The sequence below is a fragment of the Calonectris borealis genome, chromosome 14 (assembly GCF_964195595.1).
Source record: "Calonectris borealis chromosome 14, bCalBor7.hap1.2, whole genome shotgun sequence".
NCBI lineage: Eukaryota > Metazoa > Chordata > Aves > Procellariiformes > Procellariidae > Calonectris > Calonectris borealis.
Genome location: NC_134325.1, coordinates 21,489,063 through 21,506,317, shown reverse-complemented (window position 1 = coordinate 21,506,317; position 17,255 = coordinate 21,489,063). Strand labels below are relative to the sequence as shown.

At 62.1% G+C, this 17,255-nt stretch overlaps 1 protein-coding gene across 1 annotated transcript; it reads left to right on the top strand.

Annotated features, from left to right (window-relative positions):
• The first annotated feature begins 1,864 nt into the window (after nt 1–1,864).
• Nucleotides 1,865–16,935, top strand: LOC142088466 (N-acetyl-beta-glucosaminyl-glycoprotein 4-beta-N-acetylgalactosaminyltransferase 1-like). The gene is made up of 3 exons (XM_075163850.1): nt 1,865–2,015; nt 15,791–15,933; nt 16,891–16,935. Exons 1-3 carry the CDS (start codon nt 1,865–1,867, stop codon nt 16,933–16,935), a joined length of 339 nt encoding a protein of 112 aa, XP_075019951.1.
• The last annotated feature ends 320 nt before the right edge of the window (nt 16,936–17,255 follow it).

Here is a 17,255-nt window from a genome sequence, read left to right as displayed (position 1 = left end):
TTTGGCTGGGACTCCTCATGTGCATGAATATTTGCTCTTGTAATTCTGTACTTTGTGTCCCAGCCTCTCTCCTCGGTCGGCATGGGCCAGTCACGAATTTTTTGGGACATCCCTCCGGTGTTCCCAAACCTCCCAGTCCCCCACAGGGCTGCTGGCGGTGTGGGAAGAGGCTGAATTTTGGTCCCCTGGCCGAAGGCTGTGCAAACAGCCGTGCCCCAACCCATGGCCTCCTGCTCCCTTTGCTGGAGAGGTGCAAAAAACAGGGGAAATAACGGCTTAATTTCCCCGGATGTGCATCTTCCGCATCCGTTGGGAGCTCCTTGTGCAGAGATCCCCTTCAGCCCGGCCTCCTCCTCCTGCTCCTCCCGGCTGGGGCAGCCCTGCAAGCCCCGGCCGCCCCAGCCTGCTGCAAGGATCGGGAAAGCTCTGCCGCTTTCCCCACCTGTCTGTCTAAATTGGGCTTAATTACGAGCTAATTGACCTTCCACATCCGTAATGGAGCTGAGCGCAGGGAAACGCAAACCAGAGCACTGGTGCCCTCTAGTTTTCCGAGCTGTGAATGTATTTTTTTCCCTAATAACTGATTTCTCACTTGTTTTTGTCCCAGCCCCAAGCTGCAGCGAGGAGGAGCTGCTGCCTCAACTTGTGGAGCGGCAAAGGAGAAAAAAAAGATCTGATGTTTCCACCACCACGCTGCGGAGGGAAAAACCAGCCGGTGCAGCGGTGAAGTGAGTTGTGGCCGGCCTCAGCCTGGCTGAGCACAGGTGGCCCGGGGGCGCAGGGCCGTGGCCCCAAGGAGCAGCCCTGGCGAGCGGCTCCTTCGAGGCGGCGCGGTCCGTACCGCTCCTTGGTCGCTGCTGGCATAATTCTTATTGTTGGTTACTGTTAGGCTTTGCACAGGGCGAGCTACAGCCCTCGCGCTTCCAGACGGCCCCGCCGGCAGAAGTGGCCTTGGCCCCGGGGGTCCCTGCACCCAGCGAGGGGGATCCTGAGGATCCCTGCACCCAACGCAGAGGATCCCGGGGATCCCAGCCCCCATGGGATCCCAGCACCCAGCGAGGGGGATCCCGCGGATCCCAGCCCCCATGGGATCCCAGCACCCAGCAAGTGGGGATCCGGGGGATCCCAGCCCCCAGCGAGGGGAATCCGGGGGATCCCAGCTCCCAGCGAGGGGGATCGGGGGGATCCCGCCCCTCCCGCGGACCGCACCAGGCCCCGGCAGCCCCCTGCCGCGGTCGCGCGGAAACGTACCATCCCCGCCGCGGGGGGGAGAGGTCGGGGGGCGGCCCCGCCGAGGCCCGCGTCACCCATCCTGCCGGCCCCGCCGGGCCCCGCGGCACGGAGCGCCCCTCCTCTCCCGCCCCGCCGACGGCCCGCCCTCCCGCCCCGCAGGGACAGGGGCAGGGACAGGAACGGGGACACGGCCACCCCCCCCGCGCCCCGCATGGCCTCGCCCGCGGCGCCTCGCGGGGATGCCGGCCCGTTGGCGTGGAGACGTGCGGCGCCTCCGCGGGCTCCTCCCCCGCGGAGCGCCCATTGGCGGCGGGCTGCCGCTGGGCGACCCGCGATTGGCGGGCGGTGCCGTCGCTCGGGCTGAGGGGGCGTGGCGGCAGCGCCGCCGGGGCGGGGCCCCTCGCAGCACCCCCCGCTCCCGCCGCGGCCCCGCTCATTCATTCCCCCACCCGCGGGTGCCGGCGCGACGGGGCGGCGGCGATGCACCGGGCGGCCGGGGGTCACCGCGCCGAGCCGCGCCGCCGCCCCGCTGCCCTCGCAGCCGGCCCGTAACGAGCGGGCTGGGCGGGCGGGGGGCCCGATGGGCCGGGGCTAGGCCGGCGGCGGCGGCAGGGGCGATGCGGGCGGCAGGATGCCGCGGCTCCCGGTGAAGAAGCTCCGGAAGCAGCTGAAGCTGCTGCTGCTGCTGGTGCTGCTCACCTTCGCCGTCTGGTTCACCTACCTCCACATCAGCCTAGTGCGCCAGGGCCGCGCCCTGCGCCTCCCCTTCGCCTACGGCAGAGGTAACCGGGGGGGGAGGCGGGCGACCGCCCCCCAAACCGGGGGCAGCATCGGGACCCCCCCACCGGCCCCCATCACCCCTCGGTGCGAGGCCTCGGTGGCGTTTGGGCCCTCCCCCAAAGGGTGGTGGGTGCCCCCCCACTCTGGGCTTCCAGAGCATCGCCCGGCTCCGTTCTCCCCCAGCAGCCGCAGGGGCGGGAGCCCCCCCGTCCCAACGGGGGCTTTCCATCCTGCATCGCCCAGGCGGGTTTGGGGAGAGCGGGACCCCACCGTGGGCACCTCGGCACCGCACCCCGGCCAGGGTGACCAGGAGAGACCCCCAAACCGGTCGGGGTTTTTTCATTCCCCCCCGCCTCGAGCGGCTCTGTCCTCATTTTTCCGCCCGCCGCTTTGCTGCGGTGACAAAGGCGGCCTTTTATAGCCACTCGTCGCTGCCTGGAAGGGGCAAACCCAACCCTCCCATCCTTTCCCAACGCTTTCTCGGCCTGTGCTTCTCCATCGGAAAAAATCCTTCCTCCTCCAGCCCTCGGCTAGGGCCCGGGATGCGGCCCAGGATGCTCCGGCAGGGCTAAGCCGGAGGGGCAGGTGCTCGCGCCCGCCCTGCGGTTTTGGCTTCGTGGTTAATTGCTCCCGGCTTTACCCTGCAGCCCTCGTTGGGCTGCTCGGGTGGCATAAAACTACAGGAGATACGGGCGGGTGAAACTTGAGCTGTAACGTTTCTGTTAGGACTGAACTCGCCTCGTGGTTTTTGTGCTGAAAAAAATTAGAAAGAAGTGAGATTTAGTGCTTATTTAGGCAAGAAATGGCTTTCCTGAGCAGGTCAGAGCAGTTCTGGAGGCCGGCGAAGCCTCTCAGCTGGCAAACCCAAAGTTTCCGACTGTAGCAGCAGCATGATCTGCAAATTTTTGGGCCTTACGGTAAAATCGGGGAAATTGGGATAATGCTAATAAGAGGAGCAGGAAATGAGGCTGCTTGTGCATCGCCTCAAAGGAGCGGCTACGGGAAGGCTGCGCCGCTTGTTTTCTTTTCTCCGCTGCAGGGTCGTGCTTAATGGAACAGCCACAAGTTACAGAAGTCTAACCACGAGCAGCTGCCCCGTGTCTCTGCGGTTATCCTGGTGTTAAGGAGGGCTGAGTCCTTCCTCTTTTGGGACAGGCGGCCTCGGGCAGGGGGGAGATAGCGTGGGATGGCCGGCCCTGCGGAAGGATGGCTGTGAAAACTGCGGCTTGGGGTCCCTCCGGGTGTGGGGATGCAGCGGCACGAGGGTGAGGTTTTCCTCCACGGCTTCATCCGGGGCGGACGCACAGAGTGATACTGGCGAGCAAGTGCCTTCCCTGCGTGTATTTTTGGGTGCTGAACCGGTGGGTTCAGGCTTATTCCTGCCCTTCCCCACCTCCTCCCTACGCGCCCTCCATCCCAGCCTGCCCCTCAGCGTGCTCCGAGGGGGGCCGTGGGGTTTGCTGTAGCAGCGAGGAGATGCACAGCCCTGCTCCGTCTTGCAGTGGGGAAACCCTGCGGCTGCAGCGCAGCTGAACGGCTGCGAGCCGGGGGAAGGTCGGCGCATGGCTTTTGGGGAGAAGAGGGTCCGCGAGAGGTGGGGAAAGAGATGGGAACGTGCGGTGGACAGGGACGGGGTGGAGGGATCGTGGCTTGGGAGGTGCCGGGCGAGGGCTGCGCTCCGGCGGTGTTTTCTGCTGGTCCGGCGATAGGATTTGGATTTGCCCCATGCCACGGGGAGCATGAGCATGGGCATCTTCTCTGGCTGGGGTGCGGCGAGGTGGGTGCTTCCCCAGGGGAAGCTGGACCTCTCCTGGGCTGGATCATGCCCCTCTCCGCTGTCTGGGACTCCGGGGAGATGCTGCTCCTTGCACTGGGATTTTCCAATCGGTGCTTAAAGCCTGGGCGAATGTGTGGCAACGCTGGCGTTTAGGTCCCGCTGAGCCTTTTTATTGAAGTGTGGTGATGGAGAGGCGTTGGGTGGAGGCTAGGGAGGGGGTTCGGTCACACGTAGATGGACCCTGGTCCTGCTGCTGCAACCCAGCAGGGAGCTGGAGTGGGAGAGCCAGGGAGCTGTTTTAGTTGGAAAAATATTGAATGGAGTGAATGGAGTTAAAAAAAAAAAGAGGAGTAGAAAAATGTATCCGAGGGAAAAAAAAAAATATTCAAGAAAAAGCGTGGTGCGAGAGTTTGGGGGGAGAGGGAAGGGTTTGGGGCTGAGCCATGGGGAGAGCTGAAGGGCAGAGTGGTGCTGGAGAGGGGCTCTGGGGCAGCCCCCCTCTACCCAGAGGTGTTTTTCCCCTCTGCCTCACTCGTGTTGAGGCCGCCTTCGTGCTGGGGAGAAAAGCTTGCTTCCCGTGGCCCCGGGGGTCTCGCTGCGGTGGGGATGGGGTTTGCTCTTCTCCATCTCCCAGCTTTTGCAGGAGACATCCCCCAAGCCGGTGGTGGAGCACAGCTGCCGGCGCGCATTGCGTTCCCAACGGAAAGCAGCTGGTACCTGGTATTCCCCGGGGCTTAGCGGATGTCCCTGGGCTGGGGCGAGCAAGCGGGGGCGGTCACTGTGCCCTCCCAGCTTGCGTGTCTCCTTCTTCCTCTCCGATCCGTACGGCTGTGGGATCTCTTGCCAGCCTGCTGCTCTGGTGCGTCCTGGTCCCAGATCCCTTGGGGATGGGGGGGACACTTGTCCCTGGAGGGGAAGAGGCGGCTGGGGAGGATGCAGGGCTCTTCAGCATCACTGCAAGGTGATGAAGCCTGTGCACCAAAAGGTGTCTGAGATTTGGGGATGGATTTTTTTTTTGGCCGCTGTGAGCGAGAACCTGTCTGCCTGCCGCTGAGGATGCTGCCCGGCTTGTGTCAGCTGGCAGAGGATGTATGAAAAAAAAAGGTTAATTACTCATTAAATGGCGTGTCACCAAGCAGATGTACTTTCTGGAGGCTGAAGGTGCAGGGCACGAGGCTTTTTGGTAGCTTGGGGGGATGTAAGGTGGGGAGGACCAGGCCAAGCGGCAGCGGTGAGGTCTGCGTGTTGAGGAGCACAGCGAAGGCGTGGGGGGATTATTCGGGGGGGACCCACGTCCCCTCGGCTCAGCCGGCGGTCGCATGTGGAGCTGGAGCATCCGGGGACTTGGCTGGGAACCGTGCTGGTGCTACGTCCCTGATAAAATAACCCCTCTTTTCTTATCTTCTACAAGTAGATAATTACCCTTCTCTACCTAATTGAACACACAGATTCCTCATCTGAAATAATGAGGCCATTACGGTGTTCTCCTGGCTGGAAACAGCTCCGAGTCAATGGGGTGGAAATGCTGGCGTGCCAGGTGGAAGGAAAGAAAAAAAAATCAAAAAAAGGAAGAAGGGGGAAAAAAATTACAATAAAAATCTAAAATGGCTCTTAGCAGGGCCGTGGGGCTGGTCCTGCTTCCCCGGCAGCCGTCTCGCCGGGGCAGTGATTTAGCGCATGGGGGTATTTCGGCGGTGCTGGGAACTGCGTTTCGGGAGGGTTTTGCGACTGGGGGAGCGCAGGACGTGTGCTGGAGGAGGCGGGGAGGCTGCTAAAGCCAATTCACAGCTAAAGCGGGGCCGTCTGGGGAGGAAAACCCAGCTGGGCTTCTTGATACCCACAGGACGCGGCACCGCCTGGGTCTGGCTGCCTGCGTCCTCGGGAGCTTTGTCTGGAAGAAGAGCTGCTGGCGTGCGGGAGCAGGGGACACCCCTCTGCCGTGGTCCAGAGGGCTCCCAGAAATGCTCTGAGCCGGAGGCAGCGATGGGTTGGATGCTCGTTGTTCGGCTCAGCCCGTCCCTGCCTGCAGAGCCTTGTCCTTGCCTGTCCCTCCCTGGGGACCTGTCCTCCGGGGTCTCGCTGCAGGGAGAGCAGGAGGGACAGGCTTTGGGATGACGCACAGCAGCGTTTCCCCGAACTGCAGGGAATAACGCATCTCTTTTGGACAGAGCGGTGGCGATGTGTCCTTTGATTTTAATTGGGAGGCTGAAACGCTGCAAACAGCGGTGGGTTTCATTCCTTTTGTCAGGGATGCCGGGAGCATCCTGACAGGTAGGGAAGTGGATGAGAAAGAGCCCTTTGAAGAGGAAGGGCAGCGGGGTTTGCGAGGAGGCTGGGTGCTGCTTTTCTTTCTCTTGGCATCGCCCCGCTCTCCTATCCCTGCTGGAAAAGGCTGCTTTCCCTGGACGGACACCCCCTCGGCTCGGGGTCCTGGTGCCGGGGAAAGCTGGTCCCATCCCTGCTGCGGAAAAGGGAGGTTTGGAGCCAGGGGGGTGGGCTGGTTTTGGTGTCACTGGGACCGTTCCTCCGGCTGGGGTGCCCTGCAGCCCTCGTCTTCCTCGCCGGTCTGTGGCCCGGTTTGCCCTGGGCTCCCTGCCCTGCTCCTCTCGGGTGCCCTGCTGCCCTGAATCGGCTCTTTGTCACCGCGCCGGACCTGCCAAGAGCCAGCCGGACGGAAAAGGAGGCGGATGGATGGACAAGCGAGCCCTGTCCTTCGGTTGGGAGGGGCTGTGAGCGTCTCGGGGCTTTTTGGCAGGTGATGGGGGAGAAGTATGGGAAAAATTTGGCATGTGCCTATTTTGGGTTATTCAAAGGCAAAAATTTGGCTATTCAAAGGCACAACTGGCTTCGAACCATGCCGCGGCAGCACGTCTCCCCAGCCTGGCTGCTACCCGGTCCCCTTGGCATCCGGGGGGGGTCCCCAAAAACGTCCCTTGAAGCCAAGGGAGGTGGGGAATTGCAGGGCTTGATAGTGAAGCGAAAACAAATAGGTTACGCCGGGGTAATTTATCCTTAACTCTGCCCTCCGCCAGCGGTGGGACGGGGCAGGGTGCCTGGGCCTGATCCTGTCTCTGTTCCGGCCATCTGTCCCCAGGGTCGTGGTGGGCTGGAGTGACCGCGTGGGGACCCTGAGCTGGGCTCGGCCGTGGGGGCTCGGTGCCGGAGCCGGTCCTCTTGCCCGCAGCCGTGACCGGTAAGGCAGGGTGTGGGGGGAGCCTGCATCTGACCCCGTACCCAGGGAAAAGGGCTTTGGCCCTGGGTCCTGCTCCCTCTGCCCGCAGTATTCCGGTGTGGGGTGGGTGAGGGTGGGAGTGGATCCCTGGGGATTCACCCTGCGCGCCCCAGGGTTTCCAGCACTGAGCGTGCCATGGCAGGAGCAGGGATGCGGCTTTATTTCTAGGGATGCTTCGCCCTTTGCTTTGCCCTCCTGCGGGCAAAGCTGTGCGGTCCCTGCCAGGGAAAGGATGTTGTGGCGCATTTGTTGCTCCGGTCTCTGCAGAAACCCCAGGCCCCGGGCAGAGGGGATGGCTTCGGCACGTGTGTGTCCCTACGGGGATGGGTCAGCGGGTCCCGCTGGACCTCGGTGATGGCAGAAGGAAAGGAGAGCAAAGCGCTCTGTCCCTTCATCGCTCCTCAGCCATGGAGGCTCTTCCAAGTCCTGGCAGCTTAAGTCCTTTTAAAAACAATAAAAAAAGACATAAAACACGCTGATAAATAGTATCCCCCATCCCCTTTAATGTGGGCATTTGCTGTCAATCAATTTCCTGTGCTGTTTTCCTCCTCTTGGGGCTTCTGTTGAAGTCTCCTTTAACTGCGGAGCTGTTGATGCTCTGCAGTGAGCTGGGGTCGCTGGTCGCCTCCTCTGTGTCTGGGAGAAAGGCGGATCCGAACGGAAAGGGCCTCCGGAAAGCCTGGCTGGCCCAGCGCTGGGGCGGCAGGTCCCTCAGACGCACGGCACACCTCCTCCGGCCTCGACGTGCCGTGACGGAGTTGAGCAGCTTTCGGAGCATCCCGGGGAGGGCATCGGAGCACCCATAGCTCTGCTCATCCAGCACGGCATCCCGGGGGATTTGGCGTGGCAGGGACCTTTGCTCGCTGCCCGTGTCCGCCGGGCTCGGAGGGATGCGGGGAGGCGAGCGCATCCCCAGCCGGGCGCCAGCTGCGCGGCCGCGCTCACAGCCCTCTCTGTGCCGCCGGCTTCGGCGTCAAAGAGGCGATTGAGGGCGCGCGGCGGCGGAGGGGGGCGGGGAGCAGGTGGGTCCTGGCGTGCCGGGCCCGGCGCGATGCAGAGAGCTCGATGCCCTCTGAGCCCGTGACGGCGCCGGGCGCGGCGCTGCTCCGGCAGCGGGCGCTTGGGTGGCCGTGGCTGTGCTGGGAGGCGCCGCGGGTTACCCATAAGGGCGTCCCGGTGGGCGAGACACACCTTGGCCGCTGCCATCGCGTGCGGCTTCCCTGGGCCTGGAGGTGACGGCTGCGAGGGCCGGGGCGGGGATCTTGGCTTTTTATTAGGAAAACGCTCTGCTCCAAAGGCGTACATCTGTACATCTGGAGATGCTTGGGGAAGGCGAAACGCTTTAAGCGGCCTCTAAACCACTCATTCGCGACAGCACCCCACGGTACGGGCTTTTCCCAAATGCCAGGAGCTCTTTGCGCTGGTGTTTGGGGAGCCCTATCCTCCCCGGCACCGCCGTGCATCTCCCCTCCACCCCTTCCCTGCACCGTGCTGCGGCTGGGCCCCCCCGGAGCCCCTCTTTGGAAGGGGACGAGCAGCCGCCCCGCAGTATCGGTGGCTGGTTGCCTTGGCAATGGCAGGACCGAGGGATTTCGGCTGGGCGAGGAGACGGGTGGCAGCCGCCTGCTGACCGGCGGGGACCGCACAAGTGCGAGGCGCAGGAGGATGTCGGGGGAGAGGCTGAACAGGAGCGGATGGTCCCCACAGAGGGGTAGAGCTCAGCCGAATTCGCTGCCAAATTAAAGCTAAGGAAAAGGTTAAAAGCACCCAGGGCTGGTGGAGATAAACCAGACGCTGGCTGAAAGAGGTTGGAAAGCTGGCAGGTGCAGTGGTGAACCCCGCGGGCTGTCTGCAGGGCACGCGGAGCTCGGGGGCTGAAATGCTCTTAGGCTGAAATGGATTCTGCCCGATTCCCAGCACGTCACAGGCTATGAGTAGCCTTCTCCGGAGGCTGCGTCCCGGGAAGCGAAACCTTCATGCCAAGGGCTGTGAGGGAGCGTCGTCCCCATCGAAGTGGGCAGGGCGGGGGGACGGGTGTGTGGTCCGGCCGGAGCCGCTCCAGCACGCTTTGGAGCTGCGGCAAAACGAAACGATGCTGGAGGAGATGGGGAGTGGAGGGCAACGGATGCGCGGTGAGGTGTGAGCTGGGGAGAAATGGGGGAGATCTGGGTGCTGTTGATGCACAGGAGGGATTCGGGACCCTGAGTTGAGAGTTGAAATGTCGGGGCTGCCTCTCCTCGTGGGTGTCTGTCAGCTTGAGTGGTCTCATGGCAGCTCCGTCGCCAGCCCTGAGCGATTCGGCATCGATTTCCATTGTGCCGGCTGAGAGGGACGTCACAGAGTGGGTAAACAGCATGGAACGACTTGGTTTGGGGGAGGCAGGAGAAAAACCCCCTTGCTCCTCTGGTTGCCTCGGCGAGGCGTCTGTGCCTTGAGGTAGTGACCCAGGGACCGAAACGAAACCCTTTTCTCAGCCAGCGGCGGGTAGAAGTGGCAGCTAAGCAGGCAAGAGTGACCGAAGCAGGCAGGGAAGGGCTGTCCGGGGGACTGCTCCTGCACCCCTGCCTGCACCCCCGTGTCGGCCACAAGCCCCATCCTCCTCGACCCCGTCACTGTCATCTGCTGTCTCTTGGCTGTCACCCGGTCTGTGTGAGCACCCACCGCCTGGGTTTCCCCCCAGGTGCCATGGAGCAGGCAGCGCTGCGGGCAGCGCGGCGTTTTTGCGGCAGTGGAAGGGGGTTTGCAATGTTGACTCCTTGCTGGCTAATTGTAATTGCTTAACAGCTCGTTAGGAGGGTCGGTGGAGGGATGCTCGCGCTTCGCTCCTCTGGCGGCTGACTCGGAGGCTGTGTCTGCGCTGGAGAGCACCGGGCTGTTGGTAATTAAACCGGTGGGTTTAGTAAAAATGCCGATGCTGCCACCTTCGCTGCAGCTGTGTCTGGGTTTAAATGTCACCTCGCTTCATGTCGCTGTTGCTTCCGCTCCCCCCCAGCCCTGTCGGCAGGGTGCCCCTGTTCAGCCCCTGGGGCTTGAGCCCTGAGGGATGGGCTCGGTTTTCTGCCCCCAGCAGCATCCTGGGGGCATGTGCTGGGGTGTGGAGCAGTCCTGCACGGCTGCAGGGATGCCACCGTTCACATTGCCGGGGAAAACAGGAGTGTTAGCAGCTCTCCAGGGTCCGAGGATGGGCACCAGAGCCCTGGGGAGGGCACTTCTCCTTTCTGCTGGGAAGCGCGATGCGGGATGAAGTCATCCCTCGGGGCGGGCAGCCCGGGATCGGCACTTATCCTGCATCTCACCCCGTCACCCATCCCTCGGCTTCGGGATGTGCTGGGGAGCAGCTTTGGCATGCTGAGGAGAGCAGCAAATCCCAGGCTCGTGGTTTTGCGAGTAGTAAAACCCACCTCCAGCTCTGGTTTAGACCACAGGGCTTGGCGTTGGTGGGGATGCTCCGAGCTCTGGCTCTGGCTGGGTTTCTCCTTGCCTTTCCCCATCTCCCGTGCATGGGGGGTGGTGCTGCTTCCCAGCTCTTCTTTTAACGGGGAGGTAGGGATCCAGCTCTGAACACACCTAGATGGTTTTGGCAACCCGTTGCAGCCCAGTCCACCGGCATTTCAGGGATGGACGGTGGCGAGGCTGCTCGCAGCTGGGCTGGAGGCAGCTCTGGCTCGCTTTGGCATCTCCCATCCAGCGCAGATTTTGCTGCCGGAATGGGAAGACAGGAGAGCAGATGGTCACCCCCGGGGGGGATTTCTTGGAGCGCCAAGCTAAATCCATCCATCTCCTTTTCCATCGCTCCGGTCACGGTGTGCTTGTCGGGGTAGCTGGTGGGGAGCCGTAGGCTCCTGCGTGCAGCAGTGCTGAGGCTTCTCGCAGGCACCGGCGTCTCCTCCGCGCCGGGCTGCCCTCGCCAGCCGAGCCCCGGGGCACGGGGCCGTGCCCCAGCGAGGGGGAGGCTGCCCACGGCGTCAGACCCTCGCAGGCGACACGGGGCCTGGGAAACCAAACCGCAGCTCCCAGGAGGCCCCGCGGGGCACTTCCAAATTGCAGCTTAAATCTTAAACGCTTTTTTCTTTTTTAATTTTTTTTTTAATTATTACAAGATTTTGGGGGTTTGAGCTCAGATGCGATGTTTTGCTGGAATATCAACATTTTTCCAGTCTTCTCCAGTGGCAGCCAGCTTGCCTGCATCTTTATCGGGGCTTTGCAGGGGCTGGGAGCTTTGCAGGCAGCCGGGCTTGGACAGGGAGGTCCAGGGCAGGCAGGGGACAAGCACGGGGGGCTGAAGGAGATGGGGAGCTCCGCAGAGGGATGTAGCTCTGGCGATGGATAAATTGCTCCGCACGTCTGCTCTGGAGCATCAGCTTGGTGGGAAAGGGGTCGGAAATAACACAGGGACCGTGCCCTGAATCCCACCCAGCCGATGTGCTTGGGAACTCGGGCTGGGGTGCATCGTTTCTCCTCTCGCTGGCTGAACCCCGGCGCTTGGTGCCCTTTGGGGTCTCTTTTGGAGGGAAAAGATAGAAGAAGGGTCCCAAGGGTCCTCAGCTGCTGCTGGTGCTGCTGCCGGAGGCTTCTCCCGAAGGAGAAGTCTCACCTCTAAGCCCCAAGGACTCAGCATCGTTCACCCGGATGCACAGCCTGGAGCAAAGCAGGGTCGGACTCTGACGCGGACCTGTGTCGGACGGGAGGATGCTGTGAGGTCCCGCGCGGTGCTGCCTCCTCCTCCAGCGCTGTGCCCACTGCCGAGCCGATGCCCTTCATCCCCGAAGAGTCCTCGTCTGCCACTTAGGGGTTTTCCTGCTCGCATGGGCACCTTTGGGACGGGCAGCAGAGCCGCAGCTGGCGCTGGGCAGAGCACACCAAGGCGTTCCCCGACCACCGTCCCATCCCAGCAGTGTCTCTCTGTGGCTCCATCTGTTCCGTACGTGGTTGCCTGATGGCCGGGACCAGCATCCCACCCGACGTCTCCCCGTGGGATCCTTCCCGTTGAGCAGCCGGAGCTTGTTGGGGGAGAGCATCCAGCTGGAGGGCAGGAGCCAGGGATTTTGGGAATCCCAGCCCTGATCCTTTTGCAGATGCTCTTGTGAGCTTCCCCCGATCCGTGCTGAGGGAGCTCGGCTTGCTGGGCTGTGTCTGGGTTTATCCCTGGGTGACTGGTCGGGGAACGTGGTAGGTGAGAGCGGAGCAAGCTTGCAGCAAGTGACCGTGGAGGGGAGACTCCTTAGAAGCAATTGGGAGATGCGGGAGGAAGCGTAAGCGAGGGGCATCTTTAACCACATCGGAGGGTTTGGAAAGGGTCCAGAAAGCTGCAGGAGAAATCCCGGCTCCGAAACCCAACCGAAGAAAGGGGCTGTGTTCGGGGCGAGCGAGCTGCGTGCTGTCAGCCGAGCAGGAGGGAAAGAGGAGGGAGGTGGGGAGGCAGGATTTTGCTGTGTGAAAGGCTCTCTGTGCTTCCCAGCGGAGGGGGGAGGCGGCTCGAACGGGGTTATATGACCACGGTAACGGGGAAACTCGTCTCGCCTGGGGAGGCATCGCCCTGGTCTCTGCGCCGTGCGAGGGGGTTGGTGCTTGGTCCCTTGCACCCTTGGCCTCACCCTGAGGACCGCTCCCGGCCCTGGCTCGTTGTCTGGAGGCTGCTGTGACTCAGAGCTGGTTCGTGCGATGGCGTGCGCCCCTCCTGCCCCCTCCTTGCGCTGCTCTGAAAGCATTAGCGTCGCTCCCGTGCTCGCTGGGGAAGAGCTCGTAATGCATCCCTGCTGAGCATCCCCGCTGAGCATCCCCCGGGTAATCCCCAAGCGAGCAGGTCCCTTGCTCGTCCTCCAGACCTTCCCCCATCCTCTCACTCCCTGCTGCCCACCTTTACACGGCTCTTTCTGGTCCTTGAACAAGAGAAAGAGGCAGGTTAGCAGAATTAATCAGCGCGGCGGTGCTGGCTGTGCACCCCGGGGGGATGCTGGGGGAGCAGCCGGGCTGGGCACGGCGGGCGGGTGGTCCCGGAGGGCGCTGGGAGGGTGCGTAGGAGAAAACCAAGCCAGGGGGAAACCGAAACGCCCCTTTCTCCCAGCGCTGCTTTCTCCCTCCTCTTCTTCTCGTACCCCCTGCCCTGCTCCTCTCTCGCAGGGCTGAGGTTCAGACCAAAGGGGCTCAGGTTTTTTTTGGGAGCAAAGTGGTGCTCGTTGGTACAAGGTGCTGGCCTTTCCCTCCCCGTATCAAGGGGGGCATTTATTTCCAGTTCCCACACAGGGTGATTAGCATTTGGGTGTTTGGCCAAGGCTGCCCTTGACTTTCCTATCCAATATTTGAATTGCAGAGGAATAAACATCGGTGCCGAAGCCTGGAAGCCTTTTTCCGGGGCACTGCTGGCGCGTTTGCTCCTGCTGGGATGCGGGCGCCTCTCGGAGCGAGCACTTGCCCCCCCGCCGAGAAGAGAGAGGGTTTTGCTGAAGGCACACAGGTTTTGAGCCTCAGTGTTACTTAAACCCCATCAGAGCAGCGGTGGCATTTAATTTAGATGCAAACCAAAGTAGGGAGCACAAGCCCTGTCCTGCTCCTTGATAGGAGTTGCTTGAGCTTGAGAGGGTCCCTGATGAGGCTGGAGCTGGGTGATGGGGACGGAGAGCGAGCGGGGGGGCTCGTGGCTTTGGGTCTTGAGAGCCTCCAAGGACAGTGCCTGCGCGGCCTCGCTGGGTGCGAACGCCTGTGGTTTTTTGCCCCCTTTGCTCCAATTTCTATCAAATAATCTCTCTCCAATTTACCCGATGTCTTGTAGCAGAGGCCCAAACCCGGTGCAGTACCCAGAGGTGAGCGAAAAGGGCCGAGCGAAGGGGGGTGACCAGGTCCAGGCATGCCCTGTGGGTGCAGCCTGGGAGGCTGCTGGCTCAGGTTTGCTCGCCAGCACCCGGGGCTTGGCAGCAGAGGCCCGTATGGGGTTTAGTCCTTCCCGGGGACAGGACTGGCAGCGTGGCACCCCCAGCCTGCATTGCAAATGGCTGCCGAGCCAGCAAACCTGGTGGAAGAGAGGGTCCTCTTCTCCGAGGCCGGGCAGATACCCTGCGCGGGTACCGCAGAGCCGGCCGCTGCATCCCATCCCTTGGCAGGTCCCTTGGGAGCATTGAACTCCTCCTTGTGGCCGTGATTAATCCACAGATCAACGTGGCGGGGAATAACGCTGTCCCCAGCGCTCTGTGCCGGAGCACCGGCATCTGCGGCCTCGGCAGAGCGAGGATCGGCTTTATTTCCACTGCCTTTATTTCCATAGGCAGGAGCATCCCTAGGAGTGATGGGGGTCTCGAGAGCGGAGGAGATGAGAGTGCTGGACCCGGTCCCGCTCCTCCCTGCGACGCTCCCCATCACCTCCGTGGGGCTGCGGGAGGAGCGGTGGGGGATGAAGATGGGCGAGGGGAGGAGGGCGGCTGGAGGGAGGCAGGGAGCTGCCAGGAGAGAGACGGAGCTGCCAGGGGCTGAAGAATGGCTGAGAGCAGAAGAAGGGGCTTTAGAGCTTAATTTCCTGTCCCCGCGGTGGGGATGGGATTTGTGCTGCCATCTCCAAGGAGACGCCGGCTGCGCGGCCGCTGGAATACTAATGGCATGGGAGGCGTGCGGTGGGGGGCTCTGGGGGCACCCCAAGCCCCTCCTTGGCCGGGCTGCGGGGTCCGAAGCCACCCCAGCAGCTCCCGCCGCGGCAGCCACCGGGACTGTTTTGCTTTGGGGGGTAGGAGCCTCCCAGGACTTGCTGTTGGGGGACAGGTCACCTTGGGAGGGTGTCGGTGACCCCCTTGCCGCGATGCCCACGGCTGGAGGAGGGCTGTGCCCAGGGCTGTGCCGCTGCTTGCGACGCCTGGTGCTCCCTCTTATTGGGATATGGGGGTGGCTGGCTTTTGGGGGGACCCACGGGTGTTCGCGGCGGTGGCTCTTAGACACCTGCCTCTCTAAGCGTCACGTTGAGCTTCCCTTGACGCCGGTTTGAAATGCGGATGCCAAAAGCGACGGTCGAACCGCGGCAGCGGAGGAGCCACTGTCACCTCCCTCCATCTGACCCTCGTTTTGGGGTGCCTGTCTAAAAGATTCAGAGGCCCCCCATCTGCTGTGGCAGAGAAAGGGGATGTGCCCCCAAAATAACTACATTTTCCAAGTCTGTGCCATTATTTTGGGGGAAGGCGGTTATTTTAATGCTGGGAAGTGAGGGTGGTGTAAAATAAACGCTCCCTTTGCAGCCCGAGGAAGATGGGTGTGAGCTGCAGAGGGGAGTCCGTAGGTTGGGAATAATTAATGCAGCACTCGGTAACGAAGCTGTCTGCGACGGGGCTGTTAGCGAGGTCTTCGCGATAGTGCCTTTAGTGTGGTGTTGGGGGGAGGGAAGATGGATTTGGGGAGAATGTGTCTGGGGGGGGCTTGGAGCCAGTGTGCTCTGGGCAGAGCCGTGGGATGCTCCAGGCGAGCCGGGGACCGGAGGGGCAGGGGAGCAGGGATGTGTCCCCAAGGATGGATGTGGAGTGAGATCCCACAGAGCTTATCCCGGCTGTCTCCTACATAAAGGGCCGTGAGCTGGGCTGTGGGGGGTGTAATTAAACCTGATGCTGATGAGCTGCTGCAAGCTGCTTAGTACAATGTGGTGAGGGGAATCGCAGCCAGAGCCCCCCGCCGTCGGGGAGCAGCGGCGATGGCAGTGCCAGCCCTCTGTGCTGGGGGAGGGGGTGTCCCCAAAAGAGGAGGGGTGTTGGGATGGGGAGGACGTGGCTGTGGTCTCACTCCTTCTGCTCCCCTCGCAGATGGGGAGAGGCTGGGGGAGGTGACTGATCCCGGCAGGCGGCCGGCGGCAGCCCAGGCATCGGCACGGCGGAGGAAAGCTGAGGACTCCAGCGAGAGCCACGAGGAGGAGCTGATGGTAATTGGAGAGCTGGAGCACGGTCAGGTGGGAAGGGACCTATGGAGGTTGCTGGTCCAAGTGCCCTACCCAACACATGGCCAACTAGAGCAGGGTGCTCCAAACCTTGTCCAGCTGAGTAGATCAGATGGAGAGGGCACAACCTCTCTGGTTCTCTGGTTCTGCTCAGCAACCCTCACGGTGGATAAAAAAAATCCCTAATATCCCATTGAAACTTCTAGTGTTTGCCTTGTGCCTCTTGCCTTGTTGCTGTGCTCCTCTGAGAAGAGTCTGGCATCATCTTCTTTGCACCCCTCTCGTGCATAGCTGTCAACGGCAATAAGGTCCTGCTTTGCTGGGCAAAGCCACCTTCTCCTTGTGTCCTCTGCTCCATCTTGCTAACCTCCACTTGTCTGTCCCGGACTGGAGAGCCCCAAACTGGACCCAGTGTATCCCAGGTGGGATCTCCAAGCAGAAGCTGGAGAGAGGCTTTCCTTGCTAACAGCCCAGGAGGCACTTGGCATCGTAGCCACGAGGACACCCTGCTGTCCCCTGTTCAACTTGTCACCAAGCCTTTCTTCAACACCCTGCTGTCCCCTGTCCAATGCGTTGTCACCAAGAGGCTTTGGAGCAGGGCAGGCGGGTGGGGTGGCAGGAGAGGGAAGCCACGTGGTGTCCCCTGCCCTGTCCCAACAGCAGGTCACTGCCAAACTGCTGCAAGTGACAGCCAGTTGCCATCGGGGTGGGCGTTGCTTGGGCTATTCCCAAGCCACGGTGCTTTGAGCACGGGTGAGTATTTTATGTCTGGAGGGAGGGGAAAGCATCAAGTCCCTGCGCCCGGAGTCCTCTCAGTGCCCGTCACTTTATGCCTAGCCCTGCTCGGTGTCTCTCACAGCCGCTGGACATCTACAGCATCACTGGCTCTGCAGTTAAAAGCAAATTAACTGCCCCCCCATCTCCAGCTGCGGGGAGCTGGGCTGTGAATAGTCCCCTCTGCTGGGGCAGGCGGGGAAAAGGTCACCCCACTTCGAGCGCAAACAGGCCGGCTAGGAAGGACTCCGCAAACCAGAGCAAAAAAATGCTGCTTCAAAAAAGGAGGTGGAAAACTTTCCCCCTGGTGAGCTCCCAACCGCGGATCTTGCTGTTGGCCCAGCCGGTTCTTTATCTCTGGGGCAGGGCAGGGATGCCGGTGGCAACACCCGTCTCACCCGAGGGATGGAGACCCATCCCAGTGCCTCTCCATAGAGAGGGGCAGAGAGGTTTTTCCAGGGGCTGGGGGTGGAGATCCGCATGCCGGTGAGGAGAGCCGGCTTCAGACTAGGTGAGAAATACGGACGGGGAAGAGGCTGATTGCGCCTGGCTGGCTGGCA

What these genes read in the sequence shown, in the direction of transcription:
- LOC142088466 (XM_075163850.1), top strand. Translation starts at nt 1,865, where the DNA reads ATGCCGCGGCTCCCGGTGAAGAAGCTCCGGAAGCAGCTGAAGCTGCTG. An exon ending in CCCCTTCGCCTACGGCAGAG is followed by an intron (nt 2,016 to 15,790) that starts GTAACCGGGGGG and finishes CTCCCCTCGCAG; the next exon opens with ATGGGGAGAGGCTGGGGGAG. An exon ending in GAGAGCTGGAGCACGGTCAG is followed by an intron (nt 15,934 to 16,890) that starts GTGGGAAGGGAC and finishes CTGCTGGGGCAG; the next exon opens with GCGGGGAAAAGGTCACCCCA.